The sequence below is a fragment of the Lolium perenne genome, chromosome 6 (assembly GCF_019359855.2).
Source record: "Lolium perenne isolate Kyuss_39 chromosome 6, Kyuss_2.0, whole genome shotgun sequence".
Classification (NCBI taxonomy): domain Eukaryota; kingdom Viridiplantae; phylum Streptophyta; class Magnoliopsida; order Poales; family Poaceae; genus Lolium; species Lolium perenne.
In genome coordinates, this window is record NC_067249.2 from 146,059,680 (window position 1) to 146,084,528 (window position 24,849).

General features: G+C 44.0%; 3 protein-coding genes across 5 annotated transcripts; 1 reads left to right on the forward strand and 2 right to left on the reverse strand.

The window, feature by feature from the left end:
* The first annotated feature begins 1,340 nt into the window (after positions 1 to 1,340).
* Positions 1,341 to 12,237, forward strand: LOC127307315 (uncharacterized). 3 transcript variants are annotated; one of them, XM_051338047.2, is made up of 5 exons: positions 1,341 to 1,470; positions 3,987 to 4,041; positions 8,209 to 8,288; positions 8,378 to 11,464; positions 11,863 to 12,237. In XM_051338047.2, the coding sequence occupies exon 4, from the start codon at positions 8,388 to 8,390 to the stop codon at positions 11,409 to 11,411; it is 3,024 nt and encodes a 1,007-aa protein (XP_051194007.1). In that variant the 5' UTR covers positions 1,341 to 1,470; positions 3,987 to 4,041; positions 8,209 to 8,288; positions 8,378 to 8,387; the 3' UTR covers positions 11,412 to 11,464; positions 11,863 to 12,237. The 3 variants fall into 3 exon arrangements, with proteins under 3 accessions (XP_051194007.1, XP_051194009.1, XP_051194008.1); XM_051338049.2 differs by lacking the exon at positions 3,987 to 4,041 and having other exon boundaries at positions 1,384 to 1,470; XM_051338048.1 differs by lacking the exons at positions 1,341 to 1,470; positions 3,987 to 4,041 and adding an exon at positions 4,086 to 4,104.
* Positions 12,238 to 15,129: 2,892 nt separating this feature from the next.
* On the reverse strand, positions 15,130 to 18,191 carry LOC127307314 (uncharacterized). Its single transcript, XM_051338046.2, has 4 exons — positions 16,863 to 18,191; positions 16,661 to 16,755; positions 16,250 to 16,334; positions 15,130 to 15,615 (listed from the first exon to the last, which is right to left on the reverse strand). Exons 1-3 carry the CDS (start codon positions 17,305 to 17,307, stop codon positions 16,260 to 16,262), a joined length of 615 nt encoding a protein of 204 aa, XP_051194006.1. The 5' UTR covers positions 17,308 to 18,191; the 3' UTR covers positions 15,130 to 15,615; positions 16,250 to 16,259.
* LOC127310332 (uncharacterized) lies at positions 17,428 to 18,080 on the reverse strand. Its single transcript, XM_051341015.1, has 2 exons — positions 18,069 to 18,080; positions 17,428 to 17,991 (listed from the first exon to the last, which is right to left on the reverse strand). Exons 1-2 carry the CDS (start codon positions 18,078 to 18,080, stop codon positions 17,428 to 17,430), a joined length of 576 nt encoding a protein of 191 aa, XP_051196975.1.
* Positions 18,192 to 24,849: the final 6,658 nt, after the last annotated feature.

The window sequence follows — 24,849 nt, forward strand, 5'->3', positions numbered from 1 at the left end:
GTATCTCCTATATAAGGCAATGCATAATCAAGGGGCTCGGTTATCCGAGTAGAACCCTCCTACTTGATCTTTAACAAGGAGGACCTGGAGCGAGCAGACGAGGCGGCGGCGGCGACACCCGTTGACCTTGCCAAGGACCTCGACAAGTTGCATGGGCGGTGGAAGCTAGCCTACAGCTGCGCGTCTCGTCACGGACCCTCGACAAGTAGCCAGCTTAGTAGAGCAAGCCCCCACGTCGCCCCGCGCTCACCGCGGTGGCAGCGGAGTTCAGCGCGAAGCCAGGTCAGCGGAGCTCGACGAGCAGCCAGGTCAGCGGAGCTTGACGCCGCCTTCGTGCCTAGCGCTGCCGCGCCCGACGTCTCCCTCATGCGCTCTCATCCGCGTGACCTGCTCCCGACGGCTGCAGGACCGGCTGTGGTTGTTGGCTGCTGTTGCATGAAGAGAGAGAGAGAGTTAAGTGGGGAGGGTGATGAATTACTCTCCTATGCGCGGGCCCAGGATAATATACCCATTAATTATTCAACTTTACAGGGAATATACCCTGTCACTATACCGGTCCCAATGCAACCGTGGACCAATGGATATTGGAGTTGCGGCATGAGCAAATGTCGTCCGGTTCTATAAACCCACTCTCCTAGTTTTATGGGTATTTGCTAGAGTTTCTTTTATGAAGGATGGATTGATGATGTTAGACCAAGTCCAACAACACCCATATAGCTACCCCTATACCGAACATACGAGAGAAAGAAGGAAAACCTCGGGTCCACTAGCTCCCCAATAGCCTCCCCTAAAAATTGGTGTCCCCGACCCAGCCCCCCTCTCCCATATGCATTGGAGTTGTGGAGGTGTATCCTATCCATTCCCCTATCCAGGTTGTGTTTGTTAAAATCTGTCATGTGGACTCTATATTGTTAAAATATAGTTGAAAATAACATATGGGAGGGATTACCGGGGAGCTGCTGAAAAGGAACAAAATATAAGAAATGCATCTTTTTAGAAGAGTCCCCTACAAAGAGACATAGGGGAAAAAATGTAGGGGTTTGCTGAACTTGCTCTTAGTGGATGGCATAACCTAAACTTGGTTCAAACTAGGATTTTGGAATAAAATATGCTAAATGTCTATTAAATGCAATACCTTTATTTCAAACATTTAATTTTTTGCAATAACTTTTTCTTTTGTTTTAGTGGTATTCAGATTTTAAGCACAAGAAGAGCACAATGCGTCCTCCCACCCACATGGTTAGTCTGGGTGGCATTCCTGTAAATATTGCGAACTCCAGAGGCATTCATTATGGCAAAGTCGGAAATTTCAAATCTTTGGGGGGCAAATTTTGCCGCGGGCTACCCTAAAATGAGCTATTCCTCCCACCCACCTCGCGTCTCAGTTTTTCCCCTTCCCGCACCTCCGAAATACAGAAGAGGGCGCGGTGGAGTACTCAACCGGAGGCCTCGACGGCGGCGCGTGCGTAGGTGAGTCTTCTCCGGCCATCCTCCCCTCTCCCCATGGCAGTGCCCCGCCCCATTCTTCTTCCAACTCCCTTCACTGGAGCAGCCGCGGGAACCCTATTCCCCTCTAAACCCTAAATCCCCCGACCGAATCCCATCTGCATCTTCCTCTCCCGCCGTAGCCACAAACTAGGACACGAGCTTATCAGCGATCCCGGGATTCGGTAGGTACGGGTTAGAACCAACCCCATCCATCGAGCCTGATCATCCCCGGACCACCTCTCGTTGCAACAACGGGCTTGGCGGCCCGGCGGACGACCTCCCTGCGTAACCCACTGGCGGGCACGGTGATTTTCATCCCATCTTTGGTATGCACTGTGGACAGGAAAGCCCGTGATTTCGTTATTTTTTTTGGATGGCAAAGATCCCGTCGTCCACTGTTCCTGTGTTGATTCGAAGCAACGATTTATTGGGTGGCCGGAGAATAGCCGTTTACTCAGATGATATGTGGTGCACAAGCTGGTCGGAATTGGTTTTGTTCGTCTCTAACTTCTACATTGTTAAGAGGAGAGCGCCAAATTGCCGAACCCCTTGAAACCCCTTTCTCCCCCGTACCACAAGCGAGTAAAGAAAGAGGCAAGAGCAGACAACACGCCGGCGGCGGCAGCGGGAGGTACCCGACCCTCACCAGCCTCTGCCCCACCGTTGATATTCTCCTTCGTTCTCCATGCCCCCGTTAGATTTACAAGTTGGTTTTGCTTTCCCCGATCTGGCTGATACTTGCTGTGTGCTGAACAATCAGATCATTCCGCCATGAACCGAGAATCCAAATGCATCATCCTAGTTTTTTCTCAAGTGTGCTGGTCCTTGTTTGATTGAATTGGTTTGGTTGCGAGTTATTTCTGCTTGCTTGCAATTGCTCCCTTGCTGAATGCCGATGTGATGCATTTCTTGCCGCATGGTTTAGTTTTTCTTCTTCACCTTGGAACGGGGTCAATGAGCCCTCGCCACCATGACTCCCCTCCAGGACTGGAGCATGCCACCTCGAAGCAATTCTCTCATGTAGTTGTTGCCCCCACGCTGGACTGTTGTGTAGTGGAGAGGTGAGATTCACCTAGACTAGGATTGTTTTTTTAGGTGGTTAACAACGAGCCCTAACTTTATCCGATTGTTTGGATTTATTTTCTGCTTGGTGGAGTACTACTAGCAGTTCAGACATAATCTGGGTGGTGTGGAGGGTTGTTGTTGTGGTGTTTAACTGACCCCCCATGTGTATCCGCCTTCTTCTCTTGTATAACTGTTCTCTTACCACAAATGAACAATAAATGCTGAATTTTGGTTCTTCAATAAGTCTTCGCTGGTCTTTGCTTGTATGAAGTACACACATGCATCTTTGGTTGTAATAGGCTTTCTATGCATGATCTATCCATAGTTAAGTATGCCACTGTCAACGACTCACGTTATTGGGCCTGGGCCAAGTGGTCAACACAATGCATAGCGCAAACAAAAAATCCCTGACTGTCAAAGCCAGACGGTTGAGATTATGCAACGACAAGGTTGTGCAGTTATAGTAGCAACAGCGAACGATTTGCTTCCCTTGCAGATATTTCCATTGCTTCAGTTCACTGCAGTAATATGTTAAAAACCCTCTGGAGCAGTCACTATCTTTGTTGATTTGCTTTAGTTCACTGGGAATTTCAACTTATTTGATCTTTTCTTTTTTAATTACCACCAAAGAATCTGTCGCGCAGTTTTCGGTCCCATTGGTATCATTAATTGTGAAACTATTTCCCATCATATTCAGCTGGTAGTTTTCAATCATAAGTTGGTATACATTTGCAAGGATTCTGCTCTTGGCTGTTCTAAGAGTGTGCTTCATTGAACTGAATCTGATGTCAGTTTACATCTGTCTGAATTCTCTAGACCTAATTACACTGGAAACAGCAGTACTGTCTGACCATTTGAATGGATTCTGTGGGAGATTAGTAGGTTACTTATTCCTGAAGATCAAAGTACAACGGGCGACATGCTTTATAATATTGCCTAAGACCAGATTTTAACCGACTAGGCCTCGATTTCCATAGCTTAAACAAACTCAATTAACTCCTAATTAACTCTCTTCAGTCCCTAATGCAAACTTGTTCCAACTCTTATCATATTCTAATGCCTTCCTGGACTCCTGCCGCAGCACCTAGTGCAGGCCTTCTGGATACATCACACCTAAGATGTGCCACCTTCTTCGCACCTGAGCTTGACAATTATAAATTTGGCACCAAAAGGACTCCGTAACATTGGCAATCTCGATAGCATGACTGATCATATCAGTTAGTGTGCAATTTTTATATGGTTTAATTTGGTTGCGGTTTGAAACTTGGTCATCTTTATGGTACCACCACTTATTACTAGTTTCATGTTGTCTTCATGTGGGAAATATTTGTGGAAGCAAATCATGCAGGCTTTGTTTATATGGTTCAATTGCAAATGACCAATTTGTATAATTTCTTCCCATTGTCCCCTAATTGTCTTGTCTTGTCACTCAGGCTGCTTCTGTGCTTCCTCAAGAAGAGTTACCGTACTTGGGAGTTTGTGCGCCTGGTACCGATTCAACTGTTGAACCTTTTTATTGGATGTTATTCATGTTCCATATTGATCGGTCATGTGAGTTACTGAATACATAAAATATAGAATAATGCCATAGGTGTAATTTATTTTCGGGTAAATGACCTTGACTCTGAATATCAAAGTGGAGATATTCTGCATTCTGAATCAGATGGGGGATATACCTGTGTCTCAAGCATGTAGGCATTAATCTTTTTTGCTCCACTTAGCTTATTCCTTGCATGTAGATTCTGCGAACTTGCAATATTTTCATCGTGTACATTTGTGTTTAACTGTTAACTGAAATGAAGTTTTCTCTTTGCAATAAAGTGCATGTTCTCATAATCTTGGGGAACTATGAGCTAACTCTTTTTGATTAATTTATCGACAACAGTTCTTATAGTAGATAAATAGATGTTCAGTTTTGGTTGCTTTTATGAGTTTGTGCACTCAGGGTTGGCAGGGGCGGTTGTAGCATGGGGCTGTGGTATACCTTGAGTGCCAGTGTTGAACAACGTTTTGATTGGCTGCCAATACAAGCCACATACATTACTCTTACGCACCCGATAGGTGTTTATCTCACTGCTCTGGCTAGCTGCATGCCAGTCCGTGCTTTCCCTCTCTGCCTCAATAGCTGTCCCTAAATTCAACCACCACAGCCTGCGCCTCCTGAATGTGTCACCCTCACCACCACCCAATGCCGCCTCTTGTTAATGACCTGTGCAGCCCATTTCAGAAAGCTGAGGAGTCGCACAAACGACAGAACAAATGCAGAACCCTTTATTGGTTGGCAGGGTAATACCTGAAAAAGCAGGGGTCCTGTGCCAAATTCGAAATTGCGCCATAGACATAGGAAAGGCTGATGCTGACTACTACTACACAAAATATTATAAGGCCTTATACAAGTGGTTTGTGTACTGGTTCAGCAACGCATGGTTCATCTTACACGCGATGTGTGGTTGAATTGATCACGTCAGGTCAAAGCGTGAATTGCCACTGGCTTGAATTAAAAAGAACTATTGCAATTTGTAAGCGAACACCTGCACAGCCGGTGGCTAAGCGCTTGGTCCATGTAGTCATCGTTGTCCAGCCTGTCCACTCTGGAATTCTTCCCGGAGCTATTTCCAGCAGCTTGGATTAGCGCCATGGAAGGTGGATCCGCCATGACCCTGTCGGCCTTTTTGGCAGTCTCACCCCTGGCCATCTTTGTACTTGCCTGGACAACGCTCTGGCCCGCATCATTCCCTGCTATGGCCCCAACAACGCTCATAGCTGGGGCTATTTTGGCTCTCTTCTTGGCGACGCCATACCAGATCCATGGCCCCATCACCTGGCGTACATGACCAAGATTATTGACCCCAACTCAGGAATTAGCAAATCCATGTAGTAATCCGCACAATCCACAAACTAGTACACCCTAATTGTCATCTTGCTTAATTGCTCACCGAACCAGAAGGAACCCATCTTCGCCGAACACCTCTGCCATGGCGTTGCAGGCAGTGCTTCAGTGCCCCCTCCTTCCCCAGTAAGAATGCTCTAGCTGCCTCACTTTCTTTTCCTCACTGCATGACACCCAACCAGAGATGTAAAGTCACGCGTGCCTCGACGTGGAAGGATTTTTCCTGTACCGTGTTCCATAAGCCTGTCCATATTCATGGACAATCGGTCCACCTCCGAAGAAAATGGTGAATTCATAAAACATTCCTGAATCGTATATAAACATAATATGTCGTTACTCATGATGGACATATTATGTGTACATAGAAAAAATGTATTTGTGTATATTCATGGTGAATGTAGTTGTTTGGACTTAGATCTGTTAACGCATAAGCTTGTCGAAAGCTCGAGCTGGGCTCTGCTGAGTTTGAATTTACTTTTGAGCTTGCTGTCAGTCTGGGCAAAGTTCTGCTGTGCCATTGGAGCTCAAGATCGTAGTCTTCTGAGCTTCAGCTAGGCTAGCTTGGGGGCTGGGCTGAAGTCAGAGTGATTGTTAAGCTTGAGCTTTTTGACAGCTACCCTAGTGGTGTTGTTGTCTGTTGTATATGAAGGTAAACAAAGTGGAAATCATCACGTGGAAGATGGCCGGGTGTGGTGTCAACCTTGTTGAGATGAGACGACATGAGATCATAGATGCCAGAGACGAACTTTGAGGAAAGAAGGCTAGTATTCTCATTGCTTAATTAGAAGAACAAAAGACCTGGCTTTAAGTCCTTCCTTTCTTTTCACCTTCAGCTTGTCCATAAGGCAGCTTAAGCTTAACTGCAGAAGCTCCTGTGCAGGGACACCCTCAGAAACTTGTGTCCTGTTGCAAACAGCTTGAGGAATTTGCGCTTATTGTCTTAGTTGACCAAAGTCTGAAATACCGCCAGTTTTTATAACATTCTTTTTGGACTGTTTTAGCTCCCAATTAGCAAGAAAGTAAATTTGCATACATGTCACTGTTCATGAAGCGCGAGTTATTACTCATAGTCCATTCATCATATTTTGTATATACACATAATACATTCATCATTTTATGCTCTCACTGGATACAGTAATTAACACACAACATTTCATGAAATATTTGAAGACATAATTATATGTATCATGCCTTGGTTCATCCTGAAACTTTCTGTTTAAAGAAACATTCAGTAACTATTTTAGCAGACGACTAAAACTACATTTATGTGACAGATAGATTAATCCAAATCATATTGGTGATTTCATGAGTACTACTCTCTGAAGAATATTCATCGGAACTGTTTTTTTGGCAAAATATATTCTGATATTAACCGCGAAAACCGTAAGCAAAGGAGCAATAGAATCTTCTTTTGAAATAGAAGCAGACATTCTAAAATGATGTCCTTGTTGTGAAGCAAATAAACAGCCATGGAATTTGTCATTATCTTGTCATTTATTGAAAGAACATAGATCAAGCAAGCAGAGATTAATTACTTATCTTATCACGACCAGACACATAAGTCAATGGAGAAATCCATCACTTCATGGAGCTCTTTGCACTTCAAAATTATTTGCCACTGTTTGAACAGAGACGTGATCATGAGACACAATGACACATAGAAATGTCCCAACACGGTAGTTAACACCATGCTTGACGTTGCATCCTCCAGGTGGGCAGGTGGTATGCCTGGTATGAGAAATAAGGGTTTATACCGTAAAGCAAAGGGGCAACAGAATCTTCTTTTGAAATAAAAGCAGACATTGTAAAATGATGTCCTTGTTGTGAAGCAAATAAACAACCATGGAATTTGTCATTATCTTGTCATTTGTTCAAAGAACATAGAACAAGCAGAGAATAATTACTTATCGCTATCAGACACATAATTCCATGGAGAAATCCATCACTTCATGCAGCTGTTTGCACTTCAAAATTATTTGCCATTGTTTGAACAAAGTCGTGATCATGAGACACAATGACACATAGAAATATCCCAACACGGTAGTTAACACCATGCTTGCCCTTGCATCCTCCAGGTGGGCAGGTGGTATGCCCGGTATGAGAAATATGGGTTTATGTATGTTGTCTGAATCTTTATGTCTTTCTTGTACGTTTATGATGGTTTTATAGATTTCTCTCCCCATTCCTTTGTGCGCAGATTAGTGAAAGTGATACTGCACCATATATGACATTGTTAGCACATTAGTGGCATGCTGCATTTTTTTTGATGCCAACATAGCTAGCTGAAAGTTATCTATTTTGTTGCTCCATGGCATATCTTTTAATCTGACATAGCCTCTTTTTAGCGTGTGTTTAGACTCAAAGCTCTTCTGGTGAGGCATTTAATGTGAACTTTGCCCTTAGATTCCATCTATGCACTAGCTTGATTGTTAACTCTGTAAGGCTGATGCGTATATGGACTTGATCTTGACTATTAGCCATAGTTAGAGCCCTCAAAATTCCAAAATTATAGTGACCTTATCATTCAATTTGTTAGATCTTGCTAACTATCTGAAAAATAGAGTAGAACTGAAACATAATAATCAGTAATACACTAAAGTGATTGCTAGATAGAAAATCTACTTATTGATTCATCTAATCTGCTATTTGTTATTTACTTCATAAAATAGCATCATCATTATGAAGTCCATGAGTGCATATTTTGTTGGATATGACTATGGTTTTTTAAACTTATGTTATTCTTCCATTCTTTCACAAATTTTCAGGACCTGACACACCAGAAACTCTTGTTCGTATATGCAAGCTGGTCCATGCTGTTTATGTACTGTTGAGATAGTTTGGAAAGGTAGCTGAGTTCAAATTTGGGTTTTATATAGCCCCTTTCAGTTCACAACATTTTATGTGATTGTTTCTGATTTCCCAAACCAATTTCAGGAGCAGTGTTATGGAGTGCAACAGAGAAGAGGCCATCAAGGCCAGGGAAATTGCTACAAAAAAGTTAGAAAACAAGGACTTTGTTGGTGCCAAAAGGATTGCACTGAAAGCACAAAGGATTTTTCCAGAGCTTGAGAACTTATCCCAGCTGTTGACTGTCTGTGAAGTACATTGTGCAGCAGAGGCAAAGTTAAATGGTTTGTTGGACTTCTACGGGATTCTCCAAATGGATGTAACGGCGGATGAGGCAACCATAAAAAAACAGTACCGGAAGCTTGCCTTCTCACTTCACCCTGATAAAAACAGTTTCCCTAGTGCAGAAGCTGCTTTCAAATTGGTTGCAGAAGCTCACTCAACATTGTCTGATCGAACAAAAAGACCTGCATATGACAGCAAGTGGAGGGTTGCTTCTAAAATTACACCAAAGCAGGGTTCAGAACAAAAGCAAGGTACCCAACCAAATCAAGGTACAAAACCAAATCAAGGTACCCAACCAAAGCAGGCTACCCAACCAATGCAGGGTAAGAAACCAAAGAAGGCACCAATACCAAAGCAGGCAAGAATGCAAAAGCAGGAGGCAGTACCAAAGCAGACTACAGAAGCGATGAAGAAATCAGTTCCATCAACCTTTGCTGATCAGGCAATCTGGACCAAATGCAATCACTGTAGAACAAAATATCAGTACTACAGCGGTGTACTAAATCATAGCATCCGCTGTCAGAACTGCAATAATTTTTTTGTTGCTTCTAAGCTGAATGAACAAGATGTTCCTTCTGTATTCACATCAAATGCAACGAACGGAATTGGACAACAGAGTGGTCTTCCCAGTCAACAAGACTGTTCTACAAAGTTCTCTTCTAGGTTGAACTGTGATGCTAAGGCCTCGGCGAATGGAGCACAAAATGATGAACACATGAAGAGTGCCAGGACAGTTGGTGAGAAGGTTAACCATGCAGAGGCAGGTGGGAAAAGGGGGGTTGAATTTTCAACGGGGAATATGTCTAAATCACCTGCACCAAGTTCAAATGACAAGGCTGGTGGAAAGATGGCAGCTGACCCTGCCGATCCAGATGTTGCTGATGGTACAAACATGCGTAGTAGGGTAGTAGATACATCAGCAGAGCCAGGCGCTATTGGCAGCCCTAGCCCCCGGAGATCAGCTAGGAGAAAGGCAAACCCTGATGCCAATATTGCGGTTTCCCCTAGCAAAAAGAAACGAACAATAAAAGATTGGTTTTCAAATGCTGACTCGAGTTGTAAGAAAACATTTGAGGGTAATGCTGCTCGTGCTGATGTAAAAATTGGTGAAGCTCATGTCTCCAGTGAAGCACAAAAACAAGAGAAAGGAAGTACTACTAATGAAGGCAACCAGGAAAACATTAAGAAAGAAGTCATCCATGATGCACCTGCTGTGAAGAAGCCCTCCGATTCTGTGCAATTTTCCTACCCCGATCCAGAATTTTTCGACTTTGATAAACGCAGGCTTATTAGTCTGTTTGCAGTTGATCAGATCTGGGCAGTTTATGATGATCGCGATGGCATGCCACGGTATTATGCCCGAATAAGGCGTGTAGATGCTACCAAATCCACAGTTCAGTACACTTGGCTGGAGCATGAGGCAATGAATGAAGAAGAAGACAGATGGACTGATGCACTGCCTGTTGCTTGCGGTACGTATAAATTAGGAGAAACAGATGTATCACCAGGTACCCTCATGTTTTCTCATCTTGTTCCATGGGGAAAAGGCCGAAAAAGGAGTTCGTATGAAATATATCCCCGGAAGGGTGAGGCATGGGCTCTTTATAAGGGTTGGAGTATGCAGTGGAGCTCAGATGCTGATAACCATAAAACATACGAGTATGACGTTGTGGAGGTCCTGTCAGATTTCACAATGGAAGCTGGAGTTGCTGTTGCTCCCTTGGTCAAGATTAAAGGTTTTGTCAGTCTATTTGCAAAAGTAATTGGCAAATCATCATTTGTTATACCGTCTAGTGAAGTGCTTCGGTTTTCTCACAGTATCCCGTCTTATAGAACAGAAGGAAATGAAAAGGTAGGTGTGGCAAGTGGGTTTCTTGAACTAGACACCGCATCACTTCCTAGTAACTTGGATGTAGCATTTCCGTCAGTTCCCATCGGCAAGACAATTAATAGTGGCTGCATTGATGCCAGTGGTATTAGTACAGCAGGTCCTGGAAATGAACAAAGTGCTCAAAAAGAAAATCAGCGAAGTGGAGGAAAACATATGGATGATTTCCCTGAACGAACCCCAAATCAGCAACAGAAGGTCCGTACTGGGAATGTGCCTGGTTCTTCCTCTCAGCAATTGTGCACCTCTCCAAGTGCTATTGCAACATATCCAGACTCAGAATTTTATAACTTTGAACAAGGGCGATCATATAATAAGTTTGAACGTGGCCAGATATGGGCTCTTTACAGCGATCTTGACAAATTTCCGAAGTACTATGGTTGGGTGACCAAAGTTGATATGGAACCGTTCAGATTGCATTTGACTTGGCTCGAACTTAGTCCAGAACTGGAGCAAGAGAAGATGTGGTTGGATCATGATATACCTGTGAGCTGTGGGAGATTTAAGCTCCACAACTGGAGGATCAAGTATGATTCAAATGATGCATTCTCTCATTTAGTAGAAACTAGCCCAGTTAGCAGTTGCCAACGATCATTTGAAATTCACCCGCGAGTAGGGGAAATTTGGGCCGTGTACAAAAACTGGTCACCTGACTGGGTTCCTTCCAGCAGTGACTCCTGTGAATGTGCTATTGGTGAGATTACCGAGCGCACTGAATCTAGCACAAAATTCTCATTTCTGACTCAAGTAGATGGTTACAGAGTTGTGTTCAGGCCTGACAATGAACGAGGCATTTTGGAGATACCTGCAAATGAGAACTTAAGGTTTTCCCACCTTATACCTTCCTTCCGCCTGACAGAAGAAAAAGGTGGCAAACTCCGAGGCTTCTATGAGCTAGATCCAGCTTCTGTTCCTGATGCTTTCTTGCCCCGGGGCAGCACCTGCTGACTTCAAAGCTGACTGTTCTGAAGCTAAAACTGAATTACTTCCAATTAAATCAGGTACTCATCTGGTCGCTCCTGTGATATGGTTACCAATCACTTTGGAAGTTGTTACCTGTAGGAGAGAGCAAACGATCAATTAGGAATACCTGTATCCCTCTCTTGATTTGTCACGAGCTTGATGAACATCTCAAACCTTCTAGTGCCTGGCTTTTTTTGTTGTTGCTATTTATGTTGTGGAAGTCATGAAAGCTGCAAAAACCTGATGGTTTCCATCATATTGCCAATCCACTACCAGTACTAAACTGATTATATATGATGCTTGAAATATATTTCCTTATTATGGTCTGCAAAAACTTACTTTCAGTTGGTAATTCGGGTTATTTGTGATGAAGTATTCTCATTTTCCTATCATGGTCTGTATTATCCAAATTAATTTTACTTGTTCATTGCTGCAGGCTATGTATCGATGAGCAGCTTAGAGAAGACTTATGTTCATGCTCCCCTTTTGCTGTGCTGGAGGTTGTGGATTCATGTCATTTGCTGATGAACAGAGGCCATTCCTCAAGATATCTGCTGTTAGAATAGAACTCAGCAGGAAAAAGACTGGAATTATTTTTAGCAATGTCTTTAGCTTCGGACTGTATCAAGTCTAGTGAACTGTGAGTTTGGTAGACGAGTTTAGCATCAATGAGTACACCCTCATTTTGAAATGCTTCGGAAGTTAAATCTTTTGCAGTCATTGCGGACAAGAGGCACCACGCCGGGGGCAGCGCCACATGTACTCTGGACTCTGTATTTCGTGTGTGTTTGGAATGGACATATTTTTCTCATGTGTGCTCCGGTATTCAGCACACACAATAAAATACCTCCAATCCAAACATAACCCTAGGTGCCTAGGCCCCTGTTTTGATGGCCAGTTTTCAGGCCCAAACCAGCGTTTCTTCCGATCAGAAGAGTATGCGTTTGGAAGCTTATTTTGGCCCAGTCCAAATCCATCGGATCCCAAAGAAAAAACACCTCTTCTGGCCAGAGTTTCAATCCGAGATATATATCGGATCAGATCAGAGGCGACGTCGTGTGCTCGGTGCTTCCCAGACTCCCCTCCGTCGTCGGCTACTTCACCTGAGTAAGATACCCGACCATGGACTACCTCCCTGACGCGAACGGCCATCGCCATTGCTTCCACTGACTACTTCTCCTGCCGCGAACGATGACTACCTCTCCAGCCTCTGTCCACGAGCTCCACTGCTGCACCCATTTCCGTCGCCGCGCTACGCCGCTACCCAATGTCTTTCTCCTCGCAGTACAGTGATCCCGCCCATGGTTCTTGCCAAGCTCTCAGCTTAACACTCTTCCAAACACCCCCACAAAAAAATACACTCTTCCAAACACATATTTTATTCAGGACATTAAATCTCTGGCGAAATATTTCTCGTCGGTGATATTTAGTCACGTTAGTCGATCATGCAATAATTCAGCACACTCTCTAGCTAGACGGGCTGAACTCTCTAGTCCTGTCTTTTATCGTCATTTGGTCCCGGAGTTTATCCGCGACAAACTTTGTATTGATTATGTGTGATCAATAAAGCGCTGAAGTCTAAAAAAAAACCAATATGCGGGGACTAGTAGTGATTTAGTTCACCCCACTGCCAAAAAAGGCCTAGGTGCTAAGGAGATGGGACATGGGAATGGGAGGATAGGGGCTAAGGTCAAAATTCTTAGCATAACCAAAGCTTAAATGCCTGTTTTGCTGCAATTTCCTTTCCCTGTTATTAATGCAGGTCTCTCCCGAGTAAGTAAAAAATAAAATTGGGGAGGCAATCCTTTTCCAGATTTTTCGCACGAATTAAGATCCCAAATTCTAACGCAAAAATCCTGCTTTACGTACTATCTCTAACAATAACAACATGCAAGTATACATGATTAAGCTTTCGTTGCCAGGGAGATTTGCATTTTTCTTGCTACCTTAACTGCTGCCTACCCTCGGCGTGATAGCCCAAAATCAGCTTTTGGGAAGGACAAATCTATCAAGTCTAGAAGCAAGAAGACGGGTGCTACAACAAAGGCATCTGTGGTGTTGCCCCTTTGCCATGGCATGTCTTTGTTGGTGTGGTGTAGGTGTGTCATGTCTGGAGTGTTCGTTTGTGTGCCTCCGTAGCCTCATGTCGGCATGAGTGAGTGTGACCCTATTGTTCGGTTCTTGTGTTAGGTTTGGCTGTTGGTGAGTGTCGTGGTTGGTGTTTGGATGGGCTTGGCCCTGTTGTTGTAGGTTTTCGCTCGGTTTTCTCCTTAAAACTGAGCACTTTTTTCTTAATTAATGGATGAGGCAAAACTTTTGGTTCCGTTTAAAAAAAAACTAAGATTTTTTTTGCGGGTAATTAAGAAAGTTACGATCCATCGCAAAGGCAGCTTCCCAGTGCATGCATCTTTTCAGACGGGTGATTGGCAAAAAAGGTGCTAGGCATGTAGGACGTCGCCGGCACCGACCTGGCCAAGCTCGAGCTGTAGGAGGTGGTCAATTTCCTCAAGAACACAAACAAGCTGATCCCAATGGGCAAGGTATGCCTACTCGTCGTCCTACCCGGGGCAGGGTGATGCCCGTCTCCCTCGCTGTCGAAAACAAATACAGTAGGAGCATATAAAAGTTGATCATCACTGCATTTCACAGCATATTGCAAATGTGTTTAAGTTTGACTTATGTTTGTTCAATTTTCTTTTCTTGGATGCACACGGAGCGATGCTCATTATATTAGAAAGATATATCTGTTCGCAAATGGGATCCTGATTCCTACGAGTTCGGAACTAATATTGAGATATTATGTGGTTGTTTCTTTCTACGCTCATGGATCATATTATTTGTGAGGGTAAGAACAAGAGTTCAGGAAGCCTAGCGCTCCTCCATGCGGTAGTTTTTTTTTGTTACAAAGCACATGCATAAAATAATTATCTTTAAATTCTACTCTTCATTTTCAAATATGTTTAGTTATTTATTAGATCATATTACTAACAATGAGGCATTTTTTTTTTCCGTTAAGAGAAGTCTTTGACTAACAACTTCTCAATAAATACAAAATCATATAACATGAAAATTGTGACACAGGAATCATCAGACCAAAAGCTTATGGAGACACTAGGTTCCGACACGATGGCGTTGAAAACGAAAAAACACAATCAAAAGAGGTGCAATGAGAGAAAAGTTTTTCCTATGCATATTACATATAGCCATTGAATCGACCTTGGCCAAATCGCGATGGTGGCGGCTGGCAAAGGGAGGGTGTTGACGGGCGGATCTTGAGGCACGGGGCGAGCGGAGATGCGGTCCAGCTGTTCATGGCAGTGCGAAGGAGAAATCAGCATAACCTAGGGTATGTCAAAGCCGAGGAGGAGGCAGGTGGCGAAACGGAGGGCTCAACCATTGGGATCTGCTAGGAATTGTTGGCTTGGTGGTTTTGTCCACAAACGCCACTTAAATTTGGTGGTACGCCAGTTACGCCATTTAGGCTAAATTTCACAGGCGGGCATGTGTGCACTCAGTTTGCCGCTGCCACTTAAATCCTGAGGCGGGGATGCTCAGGGCGACCAAATATTCTACTAGTGTTTGTTCACCAACCTTAATAACAAATGCTCAACATAGAAGCAAACAAAACCTTAGACTATAAACAAACATGAGCAATAACCGCAGAGTGACCATAACACGTAGAATGCCCTTTGCACAAACAACAGAGAAGATCAAACTGGTTCCACCATCACAAAATCATACACTTTCCAATGAATCAGCAGACAGGGCTATAATATGCATTCCAGGATTAAGGAGAACATAGCATAAAATCCAATCAATTTAAGATAAGATAGCTAATCTCCATTCTCTAGCAAGTGAAATAACAAAATCCTCACAGGTCCAAACACATGACTCCCAACATCACATGTTAGTCTCAAACATGCAAAGCTCGCATAATGGGGGTAATAAGGAGCCTGCTAATCTATATTAAAGCAAGATGCGTCGAACGTTCCCGCTACTAGAAAAGGCATTGTCTGGCTTCATGCTTAAACCTCCTGGACATCACAAGTTAGTCTCGAACATGAACAACTCACATAATGTGGGTAATAAGAAGCCTGCTAAACAATACTAAAGCAAGATGGATCGAACATTCCCACTACTAGAGAAGGCATTGTCTGGATTCATGCTTAAACCTCCTGTACACTCAAACCTGCAATAAACATTATGATTGGTAAGCACAACGCTGGGTGCAAGAATTTGACAAAACAAATGGGACTGCCGTATGCAGAGCATCAGTAGAGAACAAGATATTGACATCATAATGACTATCCCAGATGCATTATGCCTGCCGTGTTGCACTGATTTGTGCAATACTACACACTAGTAGTATAAATAGAGGAACACATATCTGGTAGGCAATCTGATGATTATCCTAGATTACGATCTGCTTGCCACCAGCAGTGACATCTGGAACCCACAAAAATGATGCATTTATTCCATCCAAAGTTGCAGATCATCGAGAAATATCACTCGTTTACACCATAGAGTAGGATGCCTATGGTTACCACAGATTTTTATTGCTCGTTGGTGTTTGTTATCGCTGATTATTCTGATGATGAAGACAGAAGCACGAGCTAGATGAAATAGTTTACGATGTACTGTTTATGCAAGACCAAAACAAAGCCTACGACAGAGCAATGCAACAGACATGAAAATGACTGCTTGTCTATATTACAGACATCGGAAAAAGATGTAACTATATTACTGCTATCAGAGGATTCCGAATCTAAAAGTATAACATTGCATGCTAATATGAAATAGCAAAAAACAAAAAACTAGCTCACCAGAGTTGATTCAGCAGTCAGATTTTGCTGATGAGTACATCCCTAAATCATCAGATGATCTATCCATAGCAACAGAATCCGCAGCCTGCACGTAACCATCAAAATAACTCTGTTAGACAAACACAACACTTGATACCAGAATTCGGGATCCACCATGCAAACTACTACTAGTAGGAACGCAAAGAAAAGTTCTATTTTCAACTGGGCTGCTAAAAAGGTAAAAAGATCTTCGTTCTACCTTTAGCTGTGCGCTGCTGGTTTAATAATCTTTTACAGAAACTACTTTACAGAAAATACTTATATTGACCTAGACAAGATGCTAAATTCCAGTAAGCCACCAAGCAAACTACTACCAGTAGAAACGCAAAGAAAGGTTTAAAAAAGGCTGATTTTAAGAGCATGATATCTTGCCTTTTTTTGTCTCTTGGGGAAAGGATCATCAGATATTGGCATGGCATTGGCCCTTTGAATACTTGAAGTTTGAGCTTGAGTAGCCTGTTGTTTCTCTGCAAAAAGAGAAAATCAATTGAAACACAATTAGTACAAATAACATCGAACAGAGGAATTCAAGTCAGCAGAATAAACCAACAGAATTAATTTGAGGATTCCTCACCGTCATCTTCATTAGGATTGGGCTGATTGCTCTGTTGCTCAACTTCATTCTGTTGAAGCCCATTGAATGGAGTGTAGAAGCTAACCACAGGGCGAACACAACTGAAATTTTGTTCCACCAGAAGTCTTTTAACCAGCTCCGGGTCCTTCATCGGTACCATTGAATGTGGCAGCTCGAAAGCAAAGTTCCCTTGAGGTGTACCAACAAAAAAGACCCTTGTTCCTTCCGCAAATCCAAGCAGTGAGTGCTCCTCGATCCCAATCTTTCCAAAAAGGTTGTAGTGATCAAAAGTTTCGGTCATAGACCAAGTTGCATTGCCATCGGCACTGACATCCCTTGACCAAATGAAGATGTTACCCTCGTTTGCCTCGATAAGACCAAGTCCACCATCCTCTGTGATCATGAGAATGAGACTATCATCATTGTCCATAGGCTTTTCATCCATTTCCGGTAAGTCGATCTGAGATAAGGTATGGGCAGACAGATCAAGCTCAAAGATGACTAAACCATCAGACAGGAAGTACAAGCATTGTCCTGCCAGAACGCTGGGCCTGCTCCCCAAGTCCTAGGAGATGCCATGGAGCGAAGACTCCTGAATCCAGGTATCCGTCTGTGATGAATAGACAAAACACTTCATCTCGGCTATATCCGGATCATCTTCAAAGTAGTCAACAAACGGTGGATCTGCGAACAAGAGGGCCACTTTGAAGTCACCCCCGTTGCAGACGGGGTGGTGGTTGCAGCCAGGTACCGCACAGACCACGGCCGCGCCCGGGTAGGTGCTCTCGCTGGCCTGCGGGGCCACAGGGAAGCGCCGCTGGACACCGGTGATGGAATCCCATATCAGAAGCTCCTTGCGCCCCAGGCCGCCGTCGCGCGTGGAGATGAACAGACCGCGACCGTGCCTGTAGTCCATCACCTTCCAGTCTCGACGATCGGGAACGCTGTTGGGGAAGAAGGGCGATGTGATGGTGGGGACGAAAGTCGGGAGGCCGTCGTCGTCGTCGTCGTCGTCGTCGAGGTCGTGCAGGAAGCCAACGGGCAGCGGGGCCACGTTGCGCTCGCGGAGGAGACGGCCGAAGTCGGGGTCGGAGAGGGCGCGGAGCCAGGCCTTGCAGAGGTGAGCCACCTGAAAGATGTACAGAGGCTCGTTGGGCCGAACGCGGGCGAAGATTTCCCGGGTGATGTGAGCCCCCAATCCGAAACCGCTGCCGCCATGGTTCGCTCGTTGGGTTTAGGGTTTGGATCTGGAGGGAAAGGGGAAGACGAAGACGGGGTGGCTTGCAGAGGAATGGAGAAGAGGGAGTGGGGGTTTTTTTTTTTCCACCACTTTCTTTCGTCTTTGACAACCGGCGTCAGATCTTAGGGCATGTCCACGGCTATCAATCTTAGTTCCACCTAATCTAGATAAAATAATAAAAGATAATCTACAATGAATTATTTATAGTCTCATCTATGCTGACTAGACATTTCTAAATTTGTGGTGAAAGAGATTATCGCTAAGAGATCATCTTTTAATTAAAATAATTTTTTCAACTTTCTCTTTTCTCCACCTCGTCATTCATCCCACGTGACACTACTAAGATAGCACCATTGTAGTTGGAAAATAATCCTACGAAACCGGGTCTGGATAGACCCATGTGAGGAGAAGACACGTGTTTCGCACATTAGATAAATAGTGTAAGAGCATCTCCAGTCGTCCTCAAAGCGGCCTTGCCTTTTGGGGTGCGCCTGCTATTTTACCTTTCTAGCTGCGCGTCTAAAGGACCTTTTCCCCCGGTGCGATCCAATACGATGTCCGATGCCCCGAGGCCATCCCCGTTCCACAAGAGACGGTTCGGGCGCGTCGGACAGAGCACGAAAACGAGTCTCGACTGGTGGGCCCGATGCGTCATTGAGACGTGGGGGTTAAACTCGTCGCCTACCTCTGGTCAAGCGGCGTAGTTATGGTGGCGGCGCAGTGAAGCGTCTAGTGGATGGCCCCGTGGCCATCCGCACCGGCGTTAATACGACCAACCTCCCGCTGCCAATTCGCCTGCTGATACGGGCATGGAGGCCTATGTGGAGCCCAGATTCAGGACTCCACCAGTTTAATTATCTTAGTTTATATGGTCATATATGGGCCAATTAGGGGTTTTTTAATAAATCGAGTCAGTCTTGGTTTGGGCCTGTCCAACCAAGTTAGGTAGGCCCATAGTGGGGCGCCCCAGCCCAGCAAGGGCTGGCCGGCCACCTCCCCCTCATATAAGGAGGTGGGGCGGTTGGGGTTAGGGATAGACAAGTTTAGACTAAAGTTTAGGGTTTACCCCATTGCGTGTATTCACGTGTATCATCCCTCCGGGGGTACGGCGCTGCCGTTTATCTATTATATCCACTGCGAAGGTTCTTGTGTTCATCAAGGATTATCTAGCTCAAGGTTTGAGGTGTATCGTTCATCGATCCGTTGCTTGCTGGAATCGTTCCCTCTTCTCCAGGCCGCGTTCATCGCGTTGTTGGGAGGATTTACTACCCCGTGTTCTCGCTGTGAAAGATCGGGCATCAACCTAGGAGGATCTGCTGGGATCCCCCTTATCATGTGGTATCAGTTTTCTGGGTTGCTCACGACGAGGTTTTGTTGATCGATCTCTTCAGATTGGTTTGCATCGGAGAAGATTGGTTCTAGATCGGAGGAGATTGGCTCTCGGTCGAAGGTGGTTCAGTTGGAGGAAGTTTGGAGCTGTTTAGGTGCAGTTTGCCTATCATCCATGGCGGTTCCAGGTGCCAAAATCGCGTTTTCTGGTGTTTGGGATCGGGAAGAAGAGGCAAAATCGCGACGCGATCCAGCTCTAGGACCGGCCGACCGGACCCAGGACCGGCCGGGCCGGTTTCCCAGCCGGTCAACCGGGCTCCAGACCGGGTCCATCCGGCCTAGACCGGGCCCCAGGCTGATGTCATCCGGGAATGATACTGCGGCTTAATGGCGCGTGACGAGGCTTGATGGAGTGTTGATTCCTCCCCGGCGACGGTGCCAGCAAAGTAGCTGCTTGTGACGGTAAAGCACACGTCCGTTGGGAACCCCAAGAGGAAGGTATGATGCGTACAACAGCGAGTTTTCCCTCAGTAAGAAACCAAGGTTATCGAACCAGTAGGAGATGAAGGCCACGTGAAGGTTGTTGGTGAAGGGGTGTAGTGCGGCGCAACACCAGGGATTCCGGCGCCAACGTAGAACCTGCACAACACAATCAAGATACTTTGCCCCAACTTAACAGTGAGGTTGTCAATCTCACCGGCTTGCTGAAAACAAAGGATAAAACGTATGGTGTGGAGAATGATGTTTGCTTGCAAAGAACAACAGAGAACAATGATTGCAGTAGGTTGTATTTCAGATGTAAAAGAATGGACCGAGGTCCACAGTTCACTAGTGGTGTCTCTCCAATAAGATAAATAACATGTTGGGTGAACAAATTACAGTTGGACAATTGACAAATAGAGAGGGCATAACAATGCACATACATATCATGATGACTACTATGAAATTTACTTAGGGCATTACGACAAAGAACATAGACCGCCATCCGGCATGCATCTATGCCTAAAAAGTCCACCTTCGGGTTAGCATCCGCACCCCTTCCAGTATTAAGTTGCAAACAACATACAATTGCATTAAGTACTGTGCGTAATGTAAACAATACAAATATCCTTAGACAAAGCATTGATGTTTTATCCCTAGTGGCAACAGCACATCCACAACCTTAGAACTTTCTCACACCGTCCTGCATTCAATGGAGGCATGAACCCACTATCTAGCATAAATACTCCCTCTTGGAGTTACACGTATCAACTTGGCCAGAGCCTCTACTAGCAACGGAGAGCATGCAAGATCATAAACAACACATATGATAGATCAATAATCAACTTGACATAGTATTCCATATTCATCGAATCTCAACAAACATAACATGTAGCATTACAATAAGATGATCTTGATCATGATAGGCAGCTCACAAGATCTAAACATGATGGCATAAATAGGAGAAGACAACCATCTAGCTACTGCTATGGACCTATAGTCCAAGGATGAACTACTCACGCATCAGTCCGGAGGCGGGCATGGTGATGTAGAGCCCTCCGGTGATGATTCCCCTCTCCGGCAGGGTGCCAGAGGAGATCTTCAGAACCCCCCGAGATGGGGTTGACGGCGGCGGCGTCTCTGGAACTTTTCTCGTATTTTGGCTCTCGGTACTAGGGTTTTCCGATATGAAGGAATATATAGGCGAAGAGGCAGCGTCAGGGGAGCCAGGAGGTGGGCTCCCCACACCTGGGCGCGTGATACGTCTCCAACGTATCGATAATTTCTTATGTTCCATGCTTGTTTTATGACAACACCTACATGTTTTATACATACTTTATGTCATATTTATGCATTTTCCGGCACTAACCTATTAACAAGATGCCGAAGAGCCAGTTGTTGTTTTCTGCTGTTTTTGGTTTCAGAAATCCTAGTAAGGAAATATTCTCGGAATTGGACGAAATCAACGCCCAGGATCTTATTTTTCCATGAAGCTTCCAGAACACTGAAAGGGAAACGAAGTGGGGCGACGAGGCGCCCACACAACAGGGCGGCGCGGCCAGGCCTTGGGCCGCGCGGCCCTAGCGTGTGGGGCCCTCGTGGCGCCCCCTAACCTACCCTTCCGCCTACTTAAGCCTTCGTTGATAATAACTCCAGTACCGAGAGCCACGATACAGAAAACCTTCCAGAGACGCTGCCGCCGCCAATCCCATCTCGAGGGATTCAGGAGATCCCCTCCGGCACCCTGCCGGAGAGGGGAATCATCTCCCGGAGGACTCTTCACCGCCATGGTCGCCTCCGGAGTGATGTGTGAGTAGTTCACCCCTGGACTATGGGTCCATAGCAGTAGCTAGATGGTCGTCTTCTCCTAATTGTGCTATCATTGTTGGATCTTGTGAGCTGCCTAACATGATCAAGATCATCTATTTGTAATGCTACATGTTGCGTTTGTTGGGATCCGATGAATATTGAATGCTATGTTATGTTGATTATCAATCTATCATCTATGTGTTGTTTATGATCTTACATGCTCTCCGTTATTAGTAGAGGCTCTGGCCAAGTCGTTACTTGTAACTCCAAGAGGGAGTATTTATTCTCGATAGTGGGTTCATGCCTCCATTAAATCTGGGACAGTGACAGAAAGTTCTAAGGTTGTGGATGTGCTATTGCCACTAGGGATAAAACATCAATGCTATGTCTAAGGATGTATTTGTTGATTACATTACGCACCATACTTAATTCAATTGTCTGTTGTTTGCAACTTAATACTGGAAGGGGTTCGGATGATAACCTGAAGGTGGACTTTTTAGGCATAGATGCATGCTGGATAGCGGTCTATGTACTTTTTCGTAATGCCCAATTAAATCTCACACTACTCATCATAACATGTATGTGCATTGTCATGCCATCTGTATTTGTCAATTGCCCAACTGTAATTTGTTCACCCAACATGCTATTTCTTATGGGAGAGACACCACTAGTGAACTGTGGACCCCGGTCCATTCTTTTACATAGAATACAATCTACTGCAATACTCGTTCTACTGTTCTCTGCAAACATCATCATCCACACTATACATCTAATCCTTTGTTACAGCAAGCCGGTGAGATTGACAACCTCACTGTTAAGTTGGGGCAAAGTACTTTGGTTGTGTTGTGCAGGTTCCACGTTGGCGCCGGAATCCCTGGTGTTGCGCCGCACTACACTCCGCCGCCATCAACCTTCAACGTGCTTCTTGACTCCTACTGGTTCGATAACCTTGGTTTCTTACTGAGGGAAAAACTTGCCGCTGTACGTATCATACCTTCCTCTTGGGGTTCCCAACGGACGTGTGCTTTACCGTCACAAGCAGCAAAACTTTTTCTGACGCCGTTGCCGGGGAGATCAAGACACGCTGCAAGGGGAGTCTCCACTTCCAATCTCTTTACTTTGTTTTTGTCTTGCCTTATTTTATTTACTATTTTGTTTGCTGCACTATATCAAAATACAAAAAAATTAGTTGCTAGCTTTAGTTTATTTATTATCTTGTTTGCGTTCTCCATATTAAAAACACAAAAAAATTAGTTACTTGCATTTACTTTACTTATTTCATCATGTTTCCTCCTAAGTTTATTCTTAAATATGTACCGGTAGGCCGAGGGTCTATCCTTGGGAAAGATAATATAGAAGATTTTTTTCACTCATATTAGTACGGTTGAAGATTTTGAAGATAGGCACTTGGTAGAACTTGCTCCTACTTATGAAATTGTTGTTGCTTCTTTAGTACACGCGTTAGAAGCTAGATTTGTTAATCTCAATCCCGTGATTCAACATATGTTTCTTACACTCAGTGATATGGAAGAAGGAGAAAAGAAAGATTTTGTATTAGAAACCCTTCTTAAAGAATTTGGGGGAATAGCAAGAGAAGCTAGAAAAGTCTTTACTAAATATAATATGCTTGGCTCTTATACCAACTTTGCTAGTATCCTTGAAAAGATGGAAAAAGATAGACAAAAGTACACCAATCAAGTTAATTATGAGGGGGATATTAAAACATCAATACCTTGCAAGCTCTTAGGAATGTGCGAGGCACTAGAAAATAACAATGCTTGGCTTGTTCCCGAAAATTTGTTTGCTGAGAATAGCAAGCCTAAGACTAATGAAAAGGGAGCCTCTGAAAACTACATAGATAAGATACAATGCATAGTTGAGAAAACTCCAAACCCCGCTGTTGATGCATCATCTCTTGACAACACTTGATTCACACTTTCTGCGCCTAGCTGAAAGGCGTTAAAGAAAAGCGCTTATGGGAGACAACCCATGATTTTACTTCTGCACTTTTGTTTTATATTTGAGTCTTGGAAGTTGTTACTACTGTAGCAACCTCTCCTTATCTTAATTTTGTTGCATTGTTGTGCCAAGTAAAGTCTTTGATAGTAAGGTTCATACTAGATTTGGATTACTGCGCAGAAACAGATTTCTTGCTGTCACGACTTTGAGCAGTAGTCTCTGTAGGTAACTCAGAAAAATCTGTCAATTTACGTGAGTAATCCTCAGATATGTACGCAACTTTAATTCAATTTGAGCATTTTCATTTGAGCAAGTCTGGTGCACCTAAAAAATTCGTCTTTACGGACTGTTCTGTTTTGACAGATTCTGCCTTTTATTTCGCATTGCCTGTTTTGCTATGCTTGATGGATTTCTTTATTCCATTAACTTTCAGTAGCTTTGTGTAATGTCCAGAAGTGTTAAAGAATAATTATGTCACCTCTGAACATGTGAATTTTGATTATGCACTAACCCTCTAATGAGTTTTTTTTGAGTTTGGTGTGGAGGAAGTTTTCAAGGATCAAGAGAGGAGGATGATACAATATGATCAAGGAGAGTGAAAGCTCTAAGCTTGGGGATGCCCCGATGGTTCATCCCTGCATATTTCAAGAAGACTCAAGCATCTAAGCTTGGGGATGCCCAAGGCATCCCCTTCTTCATCGACAACATTATCAGGTTCCTCTAGTGAAACTATATTTTTATTCCGTCACATCTTATGTGCTTTACTTGGAGCGTCTGTATGTTTTTGTTTTGTTTTGTTTGAATAAAGTTGGATCCTAGCATTCATTGTGTGGGAGAGAGACACGCTCCGCTGTTGCATATGGACAAATATGTCCTTGGCTTTACTCATAATGTTCATGGCGAAGGTTGAAACTGCTTCGTTAATTGATATATGGTTGGAAACGAGAAATGCTACATGTAGTAATTGGTATAATGTCTTGAATAATTTGATACTTGGCAATTGTTGTGCTCATAAGGATCATGTTTAAGCTCTTGCATCATATACTTTGCACCTATTAGTGAAGAAATACATAGAGCTTGCTAAAATTTGGTTTGCATGATTGGTCTCTCTAAGGTCTAGATATTTTCTAGTAAGTGTTTGAACAACAATGGAGACAGTGTAGAGTCTTA